We start from the raw sequence: 22,290 nt of genomic DNA, 5'->3' as shown, positions 1-22,290 counted from the left end.
AACAACACCCAGAAATGCTTCGCTGGGCCCGAGCTCATCTAAGATGGACTGATGCAAAGTGGAAAAGTGTTTTGTGATCTGGCAAGTCCACATTTTAAATTGTTTTTGGAAACTGTGGACGTGGTGTCCTCCGGACCAAAGAGGAAAAGAACCATCCGGACTGTTCTAGGGTGAAAGTGTAAAAGGCAGCATGTGTGATGGTATGGGGGTGTATTAGTGGCCAAGACATGGGTAACTTGCACATCTGTGATAGCACCATTAATGCTGAAAGGTACATACAACTTTTGGAGCAACATATGTTGTTATCATGGACGCCCCTGCTTATTTCAGCACTACAATGCCGAGCCACGTGTTACAACAGCGTGGCTTCTTAGTAAAAGAGTGTGGGTACTAGACTGGCCTGCCTGCAGTCCAGACATTGAAAATGTGTGAAGGCTAAAATATGAGAAGGGAGACTGTTGAACAACTTAAGCTGTACATCAAGCAAGAATGGGAAAGAATTCCACTTCAAAAATGTGTCTCCTCAGTTCCCAAACCTTTACTGAGTGTTGTTAAAAGGAAAGACCATGTAACACACTGGTAAAAATGCCTTTTTTTAAACATGTTGCAGGCATCAAATTCCAAATGAGCTAATATTTGCAAAAAATAAGAAAGTTTCTCAGTGTGAACATGAAATATCTTGTCTTTGCAGTCTATTCAATTGAATATAAGTTGAAAAGGATTTGTTGTATTCTCTTTTTATTTACCATTTACACAACCTGACAACTTCACTGCTTTTGGGCTTTGTACAAGGACGGCAATATGAGAAACGTAGTACCTCCAGTGCCAAGTGCAGTGCCTGGTTTGTGTGGGGGTATGGAGGGGAGGGTCGGTGCATGCTGCTGGCCACAGCATTATGGATCTTAAGTGCAGACTGGAAATCAGACTAGACACAAGAAATGGCACAAACTTTTAGACAGGAATATGGAGGAAGCTTCTATGAAAATAAAATCTAAGTAAGCTTTAAAATATACACACCCACATAAATATCAGTTCAAATGTATTCAAAATGTGTGGTTATTTGTTGAGAAGCGGATGAAGAAGTGTCCATAAAGTTACTTGCACTAAGGGGTAGGCAGAGCAGATCAATCAAAATATCGATAACTTTAATACCAAGGGTCGCTACCAGATCGATACTAGCATGACAGAATTGATTTTTTTCACATTGTTTTGGTGTTGTTTATATTCTTACACTGTTTATATTGTTATATGTATATACAGTGGTAGCTTGGCTTACGAGTGCCACACCTCACAAGTTTTTAAGAATTTTTCAACTAAGGACTTTTATCCATGAACATATGGAGAAGCTGCTGAGACCGTAGAAGTCCGCTCTCCAAGGTAAATAAATGCTGTACATTATTAATTGTTACTTCATAAAACTACAGTACTGTAGTTGTTTGTAGTCAGTTCTATTTTACTGTATTTGATTCAATATTTGTTCACTTTTCTCAATAAAAAGCATGTCACAATCTTTGGGAGGGGGGCAAGAATGGAACGATTGCATTTCAGTTCATTTCAATCGGGAACATTGACTTGACGTACCAGTGTTTTTTGTAAAGAGCTGCGTCACGGAAGAAAATAAACTTGTAGGTCAAGGTACCTGTGCGTTATATTCAGGCATGTGAGAAAAAAAGAGGAACATTTCTATCAGCACAAAGTGCTGCCATGCAAACCCCGAAAGAAAATGATGCAAATCAAGATGACATTTCCTGCAATTGGGATCATTTCTACATTATATTTGACCTTCAGATGTATTCTCATCTCCCAACCTCTTTTTGACACTTACATGTCCCGTGGAATGTAGCACAGATTTACTAACATTATTGAACATGTCATGCACAATTCTAGAACTCAGAAAACGTTGGCAACTCTATCTTATAGCCACGCCCCCTCAGGTAATTTACTTCCTGTGTTGTGACCTCTGTTTACGTCGTCAAGTCAAAAATATATGTTCTCGCTGACTAGTAATAAATGCTATACTGCTTGACAACTAATAGTGTTGGGAAAATAATCAGCAAAGTAGAGCAAGAATGCAGGAGACAAGAAGTAAGCTAGCTGGATGATGTTAACTAGGGAAGTAGTTTGGGTCTCCTTGATGTTTAGGCAAGAGGAACAGCGAGTACCTGCGGCTGAGGCCAGCGTTCAACACATTTAGTTAAGATCATATTTGATTGATATTGAAGTGACTTTACATCATTTACCCACTGAACTTTTGTTATCGTTAAGAGTTCCGGTGGGACGGGTTTTGACGGGACACATTTACGTTGTTGTGTGTTGCACGTAGGGATGATGCTCGAAACCGGTTTTCCCGGTTGTTCGATAAGAAAAGAACACGAGTCCTCGGACTCAAATCCCTTTTTGAGAACCGGTACCCGTTATCGAGCCCACTATAGTAAAGAAAAAGAGTTTGTTCTTTATTCGAATCCCTGAGAACGAATCCCTTCCCACAGGAAATGCCCTGTGGGACCTGCAATGTTATGTCCATTTGATTGTAGACTCTTACTGACACCTTGTGGCGATATGAAAATACTACGCGTCATTAGTTTGGGCACTTCCGGGTTGGCGAGTCAGTTCAGTTCATGAGACAATTGAGAAGTAGACAAGTTGTGTTAGCTCCTACAAGCCTTGGAAAAGATAAGTCTGTAAGTAAACTGTTTAACTTGTTTATATAACTCAATATTAAGGTGGAAAGTGTTTCAATTTGATAGTAAGATGTTTATTGAAAAACTATGTTTGTGCACTGTTTCTATGGATGTTTGGAGGACTTAAAATGGCTGCCAGCCGTGTATTTCCACCATCGAAATAGTTTCAACACTCAGAAGTATTTGTTTGATGATAGTACTGTATATTTGTGTGAAGCTAATATTTACATATTGTGTATTACATTTCAGTATGTTAATTGAATCACATAGCTTATACATTTGTCATTGTGTGTACTTCAGTTTAAAAAAAATAATAACAGTCCAGTGCAAGACAAAAGTAAAGATAGGAAAAGACAAAGCAAGATCAACAACAATAAAGAGCCTAAATGGATAAATCTGCTTTGGAACTTTATTAGACGTCTTGGATTGTTTGTTAGCTGTCTGCCTGTGTGTGTAGTTAGTATGTTCCAATAGCAGCAGAAGTGCACTTTTTGGAGAGCTGTATTATTTTCAGTTTTGTGCCCAAGGGACTGATTTTATTTAACACTATATTATTATTTATACACCTATAGTGATCACAGAGACAGGTTGTTTTTGTGTTACTGCATATATTTGTTTTTCTGAAAAATCCCACTTACCGTATTTTCCGCACTATTAGCCGCACCTAAAAACCACAAATTTACTCAAAAGCTGACAGTGCGGCTTATAACCCGGTGCGCTTTATATATGGATTAATATTAAGATTCATTTTCATAAAGTTTAGGTCTCGCAACTACGGTAAACAGCCGCCATCTTTTTTCCCCGTAGAAGAGGAAGTGCTTCTTCTTCTACGGCAAGCAACCGCCAAGGTAAGCACCCGCCCCCATAGAAGAGGAAGCGCTTCTTCTTCTACTGTAAGCAACCACCCGCCCCCGAGGAAGAAGAAGAAGCGCGCGGATATTACGTTTCATTTCCTTTGTGTGTTTACATCTGTAAAGACCACAAAATGGCTCCTACTAAGCGACAGGTTTCCGGTTCATGAAAAGACGCAATCTCTCCATCCGCACACGGACTACTATTTCACAGCAACTGCCTAAAGACTTTCAAGAAAAGCTGGCTACTTTCCGTGCATATTGTAAAAACAAGATAGCTGAAAAAAAGATCCGGCCAGAGAACATTATCAACATGGACGAGGTTCCACTGACTTTTGATATTCCTGTGAACCGCACTGTGGATACAACGGGAGCACGTACGGTGAATATTCACACCACAGGGAATGAGAAGTCATCCTTCACTGTGGTTCTAGCTTGCCATGCTAATGGCCAGAAACTTCCACCCATGGTGATATTCAAAAGGAAGACCTTGCCAAAAGAGACCTTTCCAGCCGGCGTCATCATAAAAGCTAACTCGAAGGGATGGATGGATGAAGAAAAGATGAGCGAGTGGTTAAGGTAAGTTTACGCGAAGAGGCCGGGTGGCTTTTTTCACGCAGCTCCGTCCATGTTGATATACGACTCCATGCGCGCCCACATCACGCTGGTTTTTAACATATTATTAAAGTTTGACTGACCTATCTGACTGTTTTTTTGACATTCCTTTAGCGCAGTTAGATGCGGCTTATAACATGGGGCGGCTTATAGGTGGACAAAGTTTTGAAGTATGTCGTTCATTGAAGGCGCGGCTTATAACCCAGGGCGGCTTATGGTGCGGAAAATACGGTAATATACTTTGGGTAACAACAGTCAATATTTTTTTTTTCTTTTTTTTTTAGGGGGGTAACAGTCAATATTTATTTATTTATTTTATTCTTATAAAATAAAAGTGAGCTTTTGTTAAACCAAATATTGTGTTTTTTTCCATATACAACAACCTATCTGGAATCGATAAGAGAATCGATAAGGAATCGGTTCGATAAGAGGATTTGATAATGGGCTCAAACTCGATAATTTCTTATCAAACATCATCCCTAGTTGCACGTATGTTTAGTTACTGCTCCATTGCTGATAAGAAAACAAAGTTAGCTCCCTCTTTTGACACTCCTTCAACTCCCATCCTTACACACTACAATATTTCATTTTAAAAAAAACGCGGAAGTGATATTTTGAGGCGACAATTAAGGTTTAAAAACGCAGATTCCTGCGAACATTTCCCGTGCCGGTATAACAGATGTGGAGGAAAATATGATTTTCAATCCGCCAGGCCCAAACACGTGTCAGGAACAGATGCCCAAGTAGATTTTTACGTGATGATATATCATATTCTAGGTGTTTATTACACTTTGCATTCATATTTTGCTGTTTGTTGCATTTTTGTTGTGTTTTGCTTGATTGTAAAAGATACACAACTATGGAGGAGCTGCTCTGAGAAGTAAAATATGTTGTTAATATTCACTGTTTTATTGTTCATAGTTAATATTGTAAATCCCACCTTCTTTATTTTCATGTACATTTTGGGTGTCCCATTCAGTAAAAAACTGTAAAATTCCATTCCGTTTTTTTGAGTTGGTCTGTCATTTTAGAACTCTATGGGACATTGTGACTTTTGGTATTAGTGTTCCTGAAAAAGGAAGCCAAACACACATACTGTACAGCAGGTTTGTGTATATATCATTTATACACACATATACATTGGCCCCCCAGACACATTGTTTTCTCTCAATGTGGCCCCCGAGTGAAAATATTTGCCCAGCTCTGGTGTATATTGTTGACAAACAAATTGCCACCTGAGCAAATAAGTTGTAATACATTATGGGCATGAGGTAAAAATAAGGTAAAAGGCTAAATTGAAAAATGTGAAGTAAAACGTCTCAGTCGTGGTGTTGGCAGTACTTTGGAACCTCGATTCACAAACAAATATGTCTCTGTGGACAAACGCTTGACTCAGGCGCCTGCAGGCAAGAAAGCAGGGCAAAAGGCCCAGCCTTCCACTTCACTTGCTGCACAGGAAGAGTCACGTATGTGTGCCTTTTTACTTTTATTTTGCCTTTGTCCATTTCAAAAACTAAATAAAAGTACCAAAAACTCAACAGCCCAGCGTGGAAAAGACGGAGCAAATCACTGTGGTGTTAAAAGAAAAGACTATTTGCAAAGTGTCATGTCTGTGTAATCATGTTTTGTTTTAAGTCATGTTTTGTTTAGTTTCTGGCTTTTCACTCCCTTGTCTTGTTTGCATGATTACCCATTAGTTTCACCTGTTCCACGTTTGGACTCATTGTGCACTCTTGTTTGTCACCATAGCAACCATTAGTTTTCACCTGTCACGTCACGCACCTGTTTCACGTTTTGAGTCACGCACCTGTTTTCGTTAATCATGTCTGTGTTATTTAAGCTATTCATTTTCTGTTGTTCGTCCTGACGACCTCACCACATTTATGCTCTGTCCATGCCTGATACTTCTTTCCATGTCCATTCTTCATGCAACTATTTTTGTCCAAGCCAAGTAAGTTTTTGTTCCATGTTTATAGTCTTTTTGTTTTTTTATAGTTTGTTCTCCGCCACTGTGCGTGCTTTTCATTTGTACTTTTTTTTGATAATAATAAATAAATCATGTACCTTAATTCCCGTCTCGCCCGTGCCAACTTTCCGTTGCATCCCGGAAAAGCAAACACCCAAGACCAAGTCATGACACAAAGAGTACATGAATAGCACTCACAAGCATGTTTGAACTGTGATGAAGAAAGTCTTTTGTGAGAAAAGATGGCAGACTTATGTCACTATCTCTCCTCTCCTTCCAAAGCACAAACTTGCCCCTGTAGCGTTCTTTCTGCGTCCATCTGCTTCTTTCTCTTCTGCTCCTCTGCCCTTCTTAATTTGGCTGCATTTGACTTTTGAAATGTTTATTGTTGTAGCAATATGATTTTTATATATAAAGACTTTATGATTGTGTTTGTGTGCACGTGCTGGCAGAGCAGAGCATACAGCAGCTTGGAGTAGTTGTTGTTTTGAAAGTTGATCCATCGCCCCCTTTTGTTTGTTTGATAATCAGTACTGTATGTTATGTTCCAAGTGTTAACTTAAATAGTCTTAAAATGTCCAGCCTGGAGCCCATTATTCATGTTTACATTGTTTCTCACTATACAAATATTTCGATTTACAAACCATGTTTAGGAAGTTTGACAATCATGCATTACATACTATACATTACCTATATTAATTTATATTATTATGTGTTGTCAACTTTGTACTTTTTTATGTCATTGCCTGAAATGAATAAATAAATGAAATGAAATGAATGAAAGTGAGGTTCTACTGTACTGGCAGTTACTTGGCACTAGTGATGGCCAATGTTCCCTCTAATTGTTCATGTGTGTGAGCAAACGCACAAACTCCCTTAGCATCCAGTGGAGCACATGTGAGGAACATCACACGTGCACAGTGTAGCCACACCAGCGTCACACCTGTCCCAAACCTGACTAAATAACAATTTAAATGTTTTATTAAAATAATTTTCTGTTATAAGTGATTTTGCCCTCTTACAATGACAATAACAAAGAAACATGTTTTTCATGAGCTATGTGCTAGTATTGTATGTCTGACTGCGGGTCCTGCCTTTAAAAGAAATGTTACCCCTTTCAGAGATTACATTTAGTTCCTGTAACTTTCTGTCTGTAAAATACATCTTTTTATTAGCATTTATGAAATCTAGTGACAATATTTCATGAATAATATCCTTAGATTAACATTCTTAATAAATGGCAGTAAAATAAGCACACATCTGATTGTGGAGTCAGAGTGTTACAACCTGGCATGACACATTGTGTGGCGTTGGGGTTGTCCGACTTTTTGTGCGGCCATAAACGCAGCACTGGCTAAGTGCGTGTGTTGGTGCAGGTGAGACAGAGCAAGCGGCTTCTGTTGAAACGACGGATGATAACGTTGGTTTAAGCCTGGTTTGTATGGCAGAACATTACCAGTTTTTATAGATAAAAGTTTTTTTTACTCATGTTTTTGGTGTGGTTACAAACAGTTTTGCTCAATAAAGTGATTGATGGAATTTCTGTCTGTAAAGTGTCTCGACAGACGATAATAGATTGTTTTATTCATTGGGGCCACTCTTGTTGTCACTTGTCACTCACAGAGTTGCATTGCAAAATCTTACAGAATAAATTGTAATGTGTTTATTTTGTTTAAGGTTCAGATGGGATTTTTGATTTCCTGCGTGGCATTCATTTGCTGTGCGCAGAGGACGCGTGAGCGGTGCGCAATTGCGCAGGCGCGCACCTTAGAGGGAATGTTGGTGATGGGTACTGTTCACCTTTCAACCGATACAGTACCAATTCACAATACCTGGGAATCGTTGCAGTACTCGACGGTACCAATTTTCAGTACTTTTGTGTGTCAATAAATATTGTTTTTTAAAATAAAATGTCATTTTTTATTGCAACATTTAAAAATTATCTGATTATAACTGCTGTCCAGTTGTCATATTAACTTTTGAATGTATGACATGAAGTTGCAAGTCCAAGACGATAATGTATAAGTTATATTTTTGTTATTTTGTGGCCTAAAAAGAGTTAATACGATAAGTATTGTATTGCTGTTTGATTGTAACGTGCATCCAAGTTGTAGTTTTCATGAACACATTTGGAGGTATTGAAATTGCATGTCAACAGCAAAGCCAATGTATATTAGCATCAAGCTAGCGCATTTTTAGAAAAGTGGCTACTCACGTTGGAGTGTTTTTGTTGGCATTGAACATTGCATTATTACTACGAGATATTTTGGCTGAGTCTGCTCTTGTTGTTGCTGTGGAAATGCAAAGAGTTTGCTGAGCGTGCAATAGTACACAATCCATGTACCGTAATATGGCACTGCTGGATTTTACGTGAATCGTTGCCCGGTAGAACCGCCGGGATTTGGTCAATGCCAAAATAATACTGGATTCTGTATCTCTTCAAACATTTGCAGTATCGCCCACAGACAATTTTCACATTTTCTGAAAACGTACTTGAATAACTTGAAGTTGACACGCCAAACACAAAGCGACTGGGCTATAAACATGAACATTGAGGATTACAAAACACATTTAAACAGACTGCACATGGATGGAGGAGAAATATAAGTGTTGATGCAACCATTCAGATTTGATGATGAGGTACTGGAGCAACAATAGTTCAAGTCAAAGTAGGTACAGCCCTGTGATTTGAAGGCAGCAGATAAACAGCATTAAGTCTGAAAAAGAGCATCTAAGAGAAGAACTATGGAATGATGCTTGGGGAAGTCAGGAGGAGGAGGATGACAAACCAGGCTCTACACAACTACACAATATGTTGCACTGACCTCAAATTCAAATTGCTTGTAGACTGTAGATCAAAATGAGAAGAATTGCATGTGGTTGTTAACTGACTTGACCATTCTTAGTAGCTCAACCTCTTTAGTCACTTTCCAGGATTTTTTTAAGAAACATTTTTAGGCATATTCTACATATTTATCTGTTAATTATGTTGTGAAATGATTCATCTAGCAGAGTCTCATTTACGGGTCAAGGGTTACACTAAAAACAACAATAGGTGGCCGGCTAATCTTAGCGCTATTCTATCTTCACTGCAACCATCTCAAAATATCCTTCGGCAGAAGGACTTTTTTATTGACTTCCATTTTCAACTCCTGCCTCGTCAATAACATTTCTCCACATTGTTAAGTCTTAATTGTGATCTAACAGCTGAGAGTAGTATGGGCTGCTGTGAGCAACCGTCCGATCAAAGTGGAGATGAACTCTTTTCAAACACTTCAATAACACTTGATTGATGTGGGACCACAACGCAGACTCACAAAGCTAACATCTGGGGCTGGGTATCATCCATTTGCTCTCAAATCTGTGACACACTTGTTGTTTTGCTTGATCATAAAACATCTTTGGACAGCTGAAACTTCTTACAAAGTCTCAAAAGTGCAAGTTTGAAAGAAGAAAGGAATTGCAAGTGAAAGTGTAATTGTATTGCAACATTCCATCACTGCACATTGCACTCAGGTATTGTTTGCAAAGTAATAACAGTAAAGAAATGATCAAATGTAGTTTTGGACAAGGGTAAATATATAGGAGCAGTATTTTTATATTTGAAAAAAGCTTCCAACACTGTAAATCAGAGTTTTGATGACAAAATACAAACAATTTAATGTATCAAAACAAACTATAAATTGGTTTAAATCATATCTAGAATTGCGACAACAATGTGTTCAAATAAATGCTGTCAAATCAGACGTAATAAATTGTGATTTGGGTGTGCCACAAGGATCTATTTTGGGCCTGCTGCTTTTCAGTATACATATGAATGACCTCCCCAATACTTGCACAGATACCGTATGCCAAATGTATGCAGATGATACCATCATTTATGTGCAGCAGACACCTCAACAGGCTTCAGAGATATTAAACAGACAGCTTGCTGAAATATCAACACGGCCTAAATGATAACAAAACAGTCTCAATGTGTTTCTCTCTGAAGAAACAATCATTCAAAGAAATTCAGGTCAACATGAATCAAAATCAAATAGAGCAGGTAAAGGAATTTCAATATTTGGGTGCTATTTTGGACCCTAAGCTAAAATTTGATGGCCATATTATAAAAATGACTCAGACCATAAAAATAAATATAAACTGTTTCAGGCTTATTAGACCTATGTCCTATGTGTCATATGTCTTATTGTGCCATGGTCTGGGGACAGATGTGTAGTGAAGCCTCTGTTGTCATTATATAAACAAACACTAAAGATATTTGAACAAAAACCAATGAAGCATCATTACTGCCATATTACCCAAAAATATAACATGATAACTTTTGATCATTTTATACATTTCTCATTTTTAAAAGCTATTTTTAAGTGTCTTAATGCATTAGCTTCTGAGGTGATGTGTAAAGAAATAGCTTTTAGATCTGTCTGCTGCGTTCGACACCGTCGACCACGCCACCTTAATCACTGGTCTTGAGAACTGTGTGGGCATTAAGGGCGCCGCCCTCAACTGGTTCCGGTCGTACCTAACCGACAGGAGTTTTTGTGTAAAAGTAGACAGTTTTATGTCGTCCACAGCTCCTTTACCACATGGGGTCCCCCAGGGCTCAATCCTTGCCCCAATTTTATTTGCACTTTACCTTCTCCCCCTTGGTTCTATTTTTAGGAAGTACAGTATTGCATTTCATTTTTATGCCGATGATTGCCAGATTTATTTTCCCATGGCACAAAATAACACGGTTCAACGTCTTATTGACTGCCTGCACGACATCAAAGTCTGGCTTTCAGCTAACTTCCTGAGCCTAAATGAAGATAAAACAGAAGTTATGTTGTTCGGTCCAAGTCGCTCTCCCTCCCCCAACGTTGACCTCGGCACTCTGACCCCGTATCTCAGCGACTGTGTCACAAACCTGGGGGTAAAGTTTGACTAAGATTTTAAATTCGAAAAACAAATCAGCAGCGTCGTTCAAAAAAGCTTTTATCAATTACGCCAAATAGCGAAAGTGAAACCGCTTCTATCAAGACATGATCTTGAGAAATTAATCCACGCTTTTATCTCGACTCGTCTTGATTATTGTAATGCCCTGTATGTTGGCATTAGCCAGGCCTCCCTCGCCCGCCTGCAGCTCGTGCAGAACTCTGCTGCTCGTCTGCTAACACAGACCCGCAGACGTGAGCACATCACCCCTATTTTAGCGTCCCTTCACTGGCTCCCTGTGCGTTACCGAATACATTTTAAACTCCTTTTATTTGTTTTTAAATGTCTAAACAACCTCGCGCCAACCTATCTCTCCGACCTCCTTCAGCCTTACTGCCCCACCCGATCCTTAAGATCAGCCGATCAGCTGCTGTTGACGGTCCCTGACACAAGGCTGAAGCTTAGAGGTGACAGAGCTTTCGCCGTTGCTGCTCCCAAGCTCTGGAACGACCTACCCCTGAGTGTTAGACAAGCCTCCTCTCTTCCTGTTTTTAAATCTCTCTTAAAAAGATACTTTTATTCCATGGCTTTTAACACTGAGTGATATCCATCCTGCAATGGCGCCCCATAATACACCTGCTGTGATCCTGTTTTTATGTTTTTATTAATTCTATTTTAATTATTTATTTTTTATCGTGTTCTGTTTGTGTTGTGTTGTGTTTGCTCGGTACTCGTTTTATCTTTTAACCTGCTCACTGTACAGCACTTTGGCTACCCCTGTGGTAAATTTTAAATGTGCTCTATAAATAAAGTTGATTTGATTTGATTTGATAGAGTAGTGAAGGACCACTCTGGGTCAGTCTGGGTTCTCAGTGAAGGTCTCACATCTGTGGAAGTCTTTGCCACTGGACTTAAAGTCACAGTGGCACATTCAACTTTTCACTAAAAAAGAGGCTTAAAGAAAATCAGAAGTGTGAGCACTAGAACTGGCTGTAGTTTGCATCTTTGGGCCACTGGTGCAACTTGAATCCGTCCCTGTTGGTGTTGTTACACCCTCCGACAACACACCGACGAGGCATGATGTCTCCAAGGTACGGAAAACAGTCGATAAAACGGAAAATAACAGAGCTGTTTTGACCCGGTGTTTGAAAAAATGGCGGATTGCTTCCTGATGTGACGTCACGTTGTTGTGCGAATATTAGAAAGGTGTTTAATTCGCCAAAATTCACCCATTTAGAGTTGGGAAATCGGTTGAAAAAATATATGGTCTTTTTTCTGCAACATCAAGGTATATATTGACGCTTACATAGGTCTGGTGATAATGTTCCCCTTTAATATTCACTGTTTTATTGTTCATAGTTAATATTGTAAATTCCACTTTCTTTATTTTCATGTACATTTTGGGTGTCCCCATTCAGTAAAAAAACTGTAAAATACCATTCTGTTTTTTTGAGGTGGTCTGTCATAACGTTTTTATAACTCTATGGGACATTGTGACGGTCATTTATACACACGTACACATTTGTCTCTCAATGTGGCTGCCCCATCCATCCATCCATTTTCTACCGCTTATTCCCTTTGGGGTCGCGGGGGGCGCTGGAGCCTATCTCAGCTACAATCGGGCGGAAGGCGGGGTACACCCTGGACAAGTCGCCACCTCATCGCAGGGCCAACACAGATAGGCTGCCGGGTCGAAATATTTCCCCAGCTCTGGCCTACCAAGTCAAATTGTGTGTTAGCATACCTGGCCAATTAAGCTGATGCTGATTCTAATGACTGCTGCCGCCGCTCCACCCGCAACACTACTGGGGCGGGGGAATAACTGATATTATGCCTTGTGAATCCATATTGCTAAAAATGAAAAGATTTCGTTCCTTATTTGAATTTGTCAGTTTTTTTTATTTTTAACAAATTTGCAAGAGTTTGGAAAAAATAAACTTTTTCACAAAGTCATTGTATTGTGCGTAGACAAAAATGAATGATTTTGAAATGATGCAAATATGGGGAAAAAGTGAAGCACTGATTACTTTCCGGATGCACTGTACATCGAATATCTCCTTGTACAATGGAAGTAGTATTCCTTTGTCATTTTTTACACTTTTGCACATAGTTTGACTTGATATCATTTAAACTGTAATCTTTCAAATGTGCTGCTCTGTCCAATTGAAAAGTAAATGATGTGTGTTTAATGTTTTGAAAAAACTTGAGCCACGTGTATTTCATATCTCAATGTCATTTCTTCTTTTAGGAGAGCAGAACGTGTTGCAGGTAAAAGACAGTACCTTTTTAGTCTTGTCCATATCAAACAATGTTGGCTACATGCATACAATACACACCAATTATGACAAGATGAGAGGAAAAAAGAATGTTTTGAATATACAACATTGAAGGATCAGTATTGGACATGAACAAGTGGTATGAGGCCATCTCATGTGGTTAGAGGTCTTTACCCTGAAAAATCCATTACCTTGTTTAGTAGCGCAAGAACCAGCTCTATGTCATCCTGACTCTGTTGGTCGGACAAACTGCCCCGGACCTGCCTCAGTGACAGCAGCAGCTCCTCCAACTCTGCACACAAATAACACAATCATTTACTTAGCCACCAAGATACTTACTCTTATCTCTACTTGTCCACTGACAGAAGAAGACTCTTTCTCATTCATGTGTGCAGAATCTAATTACAGTGTGAAGGGTATAGTCTTGTCCCCATACCAACATTTTGGCACCAGTACCAAAATGTATTTCCATACTTTTCTGTACTTGTCTAAATAAAGGGGACCACAAATATGTCATTATTGTAACAAAACATCTTAGTGTACATGAAACATATGTTTATTATTGTCATTTAGTCCTTAAATAAAATAGTGAACATACTAGACAACTTGTCTTTTAGTAGTAAGTAAACAAAAAAATCTTAAGGTAGATGAAACATATGTTTATTATTGCATTTTAGTCCTTAAATAAAATGTTGAACATACTAGACAACTTGTCTTTTAGTAGTAAGTAAACAAATTAGTAACATATTGTGTCATTTGTCATTCTATTTTGTCTACATTATGAGGGACAAACTGTAAAAATGGATTATTCATCTACTTGTTCATTTACTGTTAATATCTGCTTATTTTCTCTTTTAACATGTTCTATCTACACTTCTGTTAAAATGTAATAATCACTTATTCTTCTTTTGTTTGATACTTTACATTAGTTTTTGGATGATACCACAAATTAGGGTATCAATCCAACACCAAGTAGTTACAGGATCATACATTGGTCATATTCAAAGTCCTCATGTGTCCAGGGACATATTTACTCACTTTATAAGCATAATATGAATTTTAAAAATAGGAAAATAGAGTTTGTGACAATAAGAACTATTGATGTAATCATAGTAGTATCGACTAGATACGCTCTTGTACTTGGTATCATTACAGTGGATGTCAGGTGTAGATCCACCCATGGCATTTGTTTACATTCAGGAACGGCGTCATTAGCGGTGACAGCGGTGAGGTATGATGTGTAGTGAAGCATGTTTTACTATTCCTTGTCCTCCAGTGATAATGTTACTTGTAAGAAACTATTTGTCGCCATGGAGACAAGGATTAGTGATTTAGAAGTAGCTAAAACACTGTGGATGGATGTTAGCTGCATGTCTTAAAGCAGCTCTTCCTGAGGGTGTTTCAGTGTTATAACTTCACCTTTATCTTTACTTTTTACACCAAAATGCGTCCATTCTCCCTTTTCTGTCTACACACTGTGTCTGCTTGTAAGTACTCTGTGTGTGTGCGCTGCCCAACATGCTCCTCCATGTCATGACGGGACGACGCGCCGTCATGCCCGTAAAAGAAAAAAAAAATAAGGGGAATCGGTACTTTTCAAACAGAGTATAGTACCGTTTTTGATTCATTAGTACGGCGATACTATACTAGTACTATACAACCCTAGAACATCATTGTCTCCCAGTTTCAATGAAGTGTCTTGCAGTAACCCTTACATTTACATTCCTTTCAAGCTTCACTTCCTTTTCTACAGTTCTCCCGTTAAGACTCCAACACTTTACAGTATACTACTTTTTTCATGTGTGTGTGTGTGTGTGTTTGTACCGAGCAAAGTGTGCTGGTTGCTGAGTGCCGGCTCCTGCGGTGTGTACGTATCCTCTAGGAATGTGGGGTTGTCAATGCCGCTGTGGGGATTCTGGGAGAGCTTCTTGAGCCTTAGGGAGGCGTTCAGATCCAGCTGCCGACCCTCCTCCTCTCTTCGCCGACGGAGGTCCTCCTGGCAAGCACAGAAAGGTCAAGTGGGTGAGTCTACACCTTTTCTGGCTGCCAGGTGAAGACAGTTTGAGTCAAAACTGCAGTGGCCGCTAATAGTGTCAGTAGACACTGTCATAGAGCAACAGCATGTCTTTATACATAGCTATCCTCCTTTAGTCATGTCAAATCTAATTCTTTTTCAAAACAATACTTTAATGCTTCACAAAATCTTTCAAACGGCCACCATCCAAATATTTGTAAAGTGTGTGCTTGCATGCCTGGTGTTGTCGTATTCTCTCCAGTTGTGCGGAGCGTCGGACTGGCAGTGTTCGGCTCCCCAGATCTCCCGGACAGTCCACAGCCATTTCCCTGTGCTGGTGTCCTAACCTCAGCTCTTCATCTCCTCCTCCGTGTCCGTTCAGATAGCTCGTTGTCATGTCGCACACAACTTAGGATTCCAGGGTTGTCGCTCTAGGAGGGTAGCTCAGTAACAAGGCAGCCATGTCAACCTTGGCCTGTGGAGAAAGCAAATGCCCAGTCAACAAAATTGTGGATGAGTGACTATCATACCTGCCAACTTTTGAAATCAGAAAAACCTAGTAGCCAGGGTCCAAGGGCCGCAGGCCCCGGTAGGTCCAGGACAAAGTCCTGGTGGAGGGTTCAGGGCTTCGCCCCCCGACGCAAAATGATTATTAGCATTCAGACAGGTTAAAATGTTGCTAAAACCATCACTTTTCTATCAGTCACAGTGACTTTTCAAAACAAAAATATTACAGCAAAAATCATATGGGTTGATTGGCATGTTTATTCTGTAAGCTAACTTCAATAGTTTGAAATTATTTTGACAGTTAATGCCAGTTATCCTGTCAACCTTTCACAAGACTTCAATTTGTTAATTGAAAGTATAAACAGTATAAACACTTTTTACAGTAAACAAATGGTAAAACAGTACCGGTACTAAACAATTCCATTAAAAAAAAATTGGTGTCATTATTAACTTTCTGTCCAAGCTTGTATAATCTACTGCCTTGTTCAATTGTAAAAAATATTCTGTGCCTAAAATTCACATTTCTATCACAATTATCATACTGTAAACATGGTAAGCTAACTTCATTACAATTAATAGTCCTGTCAATAGCATGGAATTACAATTCAAATGTAGTTTTTTTGTAAGCCTTTCAAAAGAATTCAAAATATGAAAAATTAATGAAAATTAATTGAAGCCATCAGACACTTGAAAAGTGGCACATCACATCTCTAATGTAATCATTTGAACTTTTCAACAGAAATAGCACTGCAAAAATATTAAGGACATACTTCTGTATTTTGGTAGTTATGCTGTCAACATTTAACAAGATTTCTTCAACTTGGACTTGAAAGCATAAATAGTATAAACACTTTTAACAGTATGTCGTGCTGTGAAATACAGCCGACAGGATTGCGCACCAAACACGAAGCAAGGCCAAAGCGCATGGTGCAGGAGAACAAAGGACTTCTTTCATTTAAGGTTTGTGATAAACCATCAAACTCATTCGTTAAAAGTACTCTATAGTAATATAAAGCGAATTTTTCTGGACATTATCATGCAAGAAAAGTTTATTTTTGGGACCGCGATCACCGCGTAATGATTTTTAAAGGTTGCATTACAAACATTTAACTGTCCCATGTGATCAGCCAGTGCGATTGGAAATCCATGCTCAATTATTGCCTCCGTAAATAAAACTTTGGCATTTATCACATCCAAAGAATCTGTTTGGGCGACGAAAAACGTTGAAAGTTTTCCACTTGTATCGCTAGCAACGGCATTAGACTTGTGTTTTTGTGTCCCAACGTGGTCTTTTACATCGCTAATTCCTCCGTGTCCGATCGAAAAATCTTGTCTGCACAAGGTGCAATTCGCGTAGTTTTCACCCTTTTTTTTTTTTTTAATTAATGAAAAACCGTATTTTTTATCACTGCAACCGTAACCCGGAATAGGTTGATGAAAACCGTAGGAATTACGGGAAAACCGGAGTAGTTGGCAGGTATGGACTATGTTTCATCTAAGGTGTAAAATAAGCTAAAAGGCTGATACTGGATGCAAGGTTTCCTGTGCAATTGTTCCTCTGCGCACGGCAAATCTATGCCGTCCACTCACAAAATCTAATTATAAAATAAGCGCATAACAATTTTCAATGTAACTGACGACTCGCAGCCACAACAGAGAAAAAGTTTTTCGTCATCACTGTTCAATTATCTGTCGAGACGCTTTAAGGAGGACATGAATTCCATCCATCACTTTATTGAGCAAAACTCTTTATAAACACATGCTCAAATCATTGGTAAAATAGTTTCCATCTAGCAAAACTGCTCATTTTCTGCCATACAAAACCAACTTTGTCATCCTGGATGATGCCAGTCAGCCTCTGCATAGCGTTGTCAGTAGCCAGAGGAGCCTGTTCAGTGCTAGACTGCTTCATCCCAAGTGCAGGACTAATAGACTATAAAACTCATTTGTCCCACACGCCATTAGACTGTACAACTCCTCTCTGGGAGGGAGGGGGGGTACTAGGATGACAGGAGATGCAAAACAATAACAGTGCAATCATTTTTCATAACATGGTCACTACTGCCTAGTTTCTCTTGTTATATTCTTATTTTACTGTTATATTTTTATTCTCATTGTTGCTTTCTATTTTTATTCTATTGTAATATTTTTCTATTTTGTTTCCATTTATACCCCCATTATTTACTTTTTACTTTTTAAATTCGAATTCAATTCTGTACACTGCTGCTGGAATTTTAATTTTAATTTTCCTGAGGGAACTCTCCTGAAGGAATCAATAAAGTACTATCTATCTATCTATCAACAGCACCCGCTCGCTCTTTCTCACGTGCGCCAACACATGCACATAAGGCACTTAGCCAGTGATGCGTTTACAGTCACACAAAAAGTCAGACAACTGCAACACCACACATAAAGTGTCATTCCAGGTCGTTCCACTATGATTTACCAATCAAATGTGTGCTTATTCTACTGTCATTTGTTAAGAATCTTAATTGATAAATAATAATCATGAAATTATGTTAGTATATCAATTAAATACTAACAAAAATAGATATTTTGCAAACAGAAAGTTACAGGAATGTATACATGATTCCATGCGTACATCTCATTGTGCAACATGTGAATGTTTTAATGGGAAGTAAATGTGATCTCTGAAAGGGGTACACATTATTTCCAAAGCAGGATTCCCACCCAGACATACAATACTAGACAAAAAGCAATATTTTTTGTTATTGTCATTGTAAATGGACCAAAACACTTATTAGGGAATAATCTCATGGAAATGACTGCTGTCATTTGATTATAATAATAAGAAATGTAACTTATTTAGTGGGGCTTGGGACAGGTGTGCTGCAGGTGTGGCGTCGCCCACATGTGCTCCACTGAATGCTCAAGGAGTTTTTATGTGGGAACATTGACTGGATGTCTAAAAATACATTCATCAAGCCAAATAGAAATAATCATAGAGATTTGGGAAGAAAGGGATTATTGTCATATATGCTGGCAAAATCCCTAATTGCATTACGATTCAGCAGTGCGGAAAAGTGTTTGGGTAGTGATTACCTGTATACATATTACATAGTGTACGCAATCAGATTTTTAGTACGGTACATTGGCACACCTTTGTCCGACATAGGTTAAAAGTGAGGGACAGGAAGTGTGCCTTGCATCAGGCATCTACTTAGTAAACAAACACAGTGCAACCCAGCGTTTGGCGAGCAGGCTGTGAATCAGATATGGCCATCGACATCAACAATGTGATTTACCTGAGCCATGTGAATCAGATATGGCCATCTACATCAACAATGTGATTTACCTGAGCCATGTGAATCCGATATGGCCATCTACATCAACAATGTGATTTACCTGAGCCATGTGAATCCGATATGGCCATCTACATCAACAATGTGATTTACCTGAGCCATGTGAATCAGATATGGCCATCGACATCAACAATGTGATTTACCTGAGCCATGTGAATCAGATATGGCCATCTACATCAACAATGTGATTTACCTGAGCCATGTGAATCAGATATGGCCATCGACATCAACAATGTGATTTACCTGAGCCATGTGAATCAGATATGGCCATCGACATCAACAATGTGATTTACCTGAGCCATGTGAATCAGATATGGCCATCTACATCAACAATGTGATTTACCTGAGCCATGTGAATCAGATATGGCCATCTACATCAACAATGTGATTTACCTGAGCCATGTGAATCAGATATGGCCATCTACATCAACAATGTGATTTACCTGAGCGGCTGGACAGGACAGATTTAAAAAAAAAAAAAAAAAAAATAGATTTTGGATTTGTTTCAAATCGATTAAGAATTGTTACAAATAAGAATCATGATGAATCTGAAAATAGATTTTTTTGGACACCCCTACTAGTAATAGTGCCAAACAGAGTGGTACTGTTTTTCAATGTATAGTAATGTACAATAAAACTATTTCCATAGGTTTTTCTGTAAAAAAAAAAAAAAGGGCAGCTAGTTGCCAGAATTTTACTGTATACATTTTATAGATTTCTATTTTACAAGCTAGCTTGTTGCATTTGAATTCGAGACCCCTGCTCTATGGTAAAACTCTGACTTTTTGACGCTCGATGGAAGAAAATGCTTTACCCACGTCCCATAAGGAAAACCCAAACACTTCTAAATGTAACATCCTCCATATATCTCATCTGAAATATCTAGGAAGAACTGGTTACAGAACAACACCTGGAAATGGCCAAAATCTGCAGAAAATGATCTTTTGGAATGTTTTGAGGTTGCAAATGTGCATAAAAAGATGCAGTATGTTAACTGAAGTGTGTAACTAGCTTATATTCAAACGAGGCTACATTCCTCACTCGCAGTGCTGTCGCATGGTAAAAATCCCTGTTTGGCTCGATGACTACAAGCACATTTTCACCTTGGAGGCAAAATGTTTGGACTCTCTGGTCTAGAATTGTATTTATTGGATAAATACCTGCCAGACGTCTGCAGGCCTGCGATGCGATGCGGTGGCAACTTGTCCAGGGTGTACCTGGCTTTCTGCCCGAGTGCAGCTGGGATAGACTCAGCTTCAGGCAGTAATGTGTTTATACAAGTTTAACTTGTGCTACGTCCTTTCCTAATGTGGAAAAAACAAGGTGTCTTGTATTCATGTTAGCGAGATAGTGCTAGTTTGACTTTAAGTCCAGTGGCAAAGACTTCCACAGATGTGAGACCTTCACTGAGAACCCAGACTGACCCAGAGTGGTCCTTCACTACTCTATTTCTTTACACATCACCTCAGGGGCTAATGCATTAAGACACTTAAAAATAGCTTTTAAAAATGAGAAATGTATAAAATGATGAAAAGTCATCATGTTACATTTTTGGGTAATATGGCAGTAATGATGCTTCTTCATTGGTGTTTGGTCAAATATCTTTAGTGTTTGTTTATATAATGACAACAGAGGCTTCACTACACATCTGTCCCCAGACCATGGCACAATAAGACAAATGGGATCAACTTATAGCATGCATGTCAACTTGTGCAGCTTGAGTACACACACACACACACACACACACACACACACACACACACACACACGCTCACAAACAGCTTGTGCAGCTTGAGTACACACACACACAGACACACACACATCCCAATAACAGCAGTGAGGAATGCCAGGCAGTCCTGGGAAGCAAATTCCAGGGCTGGGGGAAGGTCGTGTGCGTACACACACAGTCCTTACAATATTAACTCAACCAAGGACAAGTATGAGGTCAACAAATCAACTTTAACCACCAGTTTTGTTTTTTGTAGTGGAATCTGATTTTGCCCCTTAGTATACATTTCTCTTATAAACATGCTGTGCATTCACTAATAGTGTGAGTGGTCTCTAGATGTCAGCAACATGTGCTCCAGCACTTGTTTTATACACTGACATTCCTCAAGTTCATCAATACAATACTAAAAGGAATACAGGCTTCATTCAAGTGGATCAAATGTGTGACTTGTTCTACTTAAAAAAGACAAACTGTAAACCATATTTAGTGAGGTATTGGCGCTGCATGGTGAAGCAAAAAGACTACCGTATTTTCTGGACTATAATCCTTTTTTTTTCTTCTCAAAACTCGACAGTGCGCCTTATAACCTGGTGCACCTAATGTACGGAATAATTCTGGTTTTGGTACATGGTGTAATGATAAGTGTGACCAGTAGATGGCAGTCAAACATAAGAGATACGAGTAGACTGCACTATGACGGCAATATGACTCAAGTAAACAACGGCAACATTGTATATGTTCCATTGAAAATATAGAACATTACACACGGCACTCAAAAATCTATCAGAATGTTTTAGTAGGACTTTGGTAAGCTGTGAAGCCACACCGCTTGATGGATTGTACTGTGCTTCAACATAGGAGTATTATTATGCAAAAGCAACTTTTCTTACCTTCTGGTACCTGATGATCTGTATTTGGGATCTGCATAAATCCTGAATAATTGCGCGGGTCCGCCTTTGTAGTCCGTACCGACACCGTAGTTGATAATCTTCTTAATTTTCTCTATCTTCTTGCTATGTGACATTCATCCTCCACTGTTGCCATTTCTAATATAAAGTAGTGTAAAGTTCTTACTTATATCTGTCAGTAAACTCACCATGAAAGCACTAAAACATACCGGTGTAGTGAGTGTACATTATTCACCCAAGGAACTTTAGTTATTAGAGAGTTCCGGTCGGATGGTTTTTCACGGGACACATTTCGGGTGTTGTTGTTGCACTAGTGTGCCACGGATGAGGAGATGCTGCTCCGTTATTGATTGAAGTAAAGTGTGAATGTCATTAAAATAGTTAGCTCCATCTTTTGACACTTCTTCCACTCCCGTCCTTGCACGCTACGCCGCTACAACAAAGATGACGCTGTCCAAGTGGAGGCACGTAAATATGACGCATCCTGAAGAGACTGTCAGAGAGTG

General features: G+C 39.0%; 1 protein-coding gene across 2 annotated transcripts in view; it reads right to left on the bottom strand.

Moving 5' to 3' along the window:
- pals1a (protein associated with LIN7 1, MAGUK p55 family member a) overlaps positions 1-22,290 on the bottom strand; it is a 69,778-nt gene that overhangs the window by 22,798 nt on the left and 24,690 nt on the right. For both annotated transcript variants that reach the window (XM_061986876.2, XM_061986877.2), the window contains exons 2-5: positions 15,556-15,792; positions 15,128-15,299; positions 13,495-13,595; positions 818-925 (exon numbers count right to left, since the gene is read on the bottom strand). In XM_061986876.2, coding sequence (XP_061842860.1) covers positions 818-925; positions 13,495-13,595; positions 15,128-15,299; positions 15,556-15,714 — 540 coding nt within the window. In that variant the 5' untranslated portion in view covers positions 15,715-15,792. The remainder of the gene's footprint in view (positions 1-817; positions 926-13,494; positions 13,596-15,127; positions 15,300-15,555; positions 15,793-22,290) is intronic.

This window comes from Nerophis lumbriciformis, linkage group LG26, assembly GCF_033978685.3.
Source record: "Nerophis lumbriciformis linkage group LG26, RoL_Nlum_v2.1, whole genome shotgun sequence".
NCBI lineage: Eukaryota > Metazoa > Chordata > Actinopteri > Syngnathiformes > Syngnathidae > Nerophis > Nerophis lumbriciformis.
Note: the sequence above shows the minus strand (reverse complement) of the source record. Positions and strands in the feature narration are given on the sequence as shown.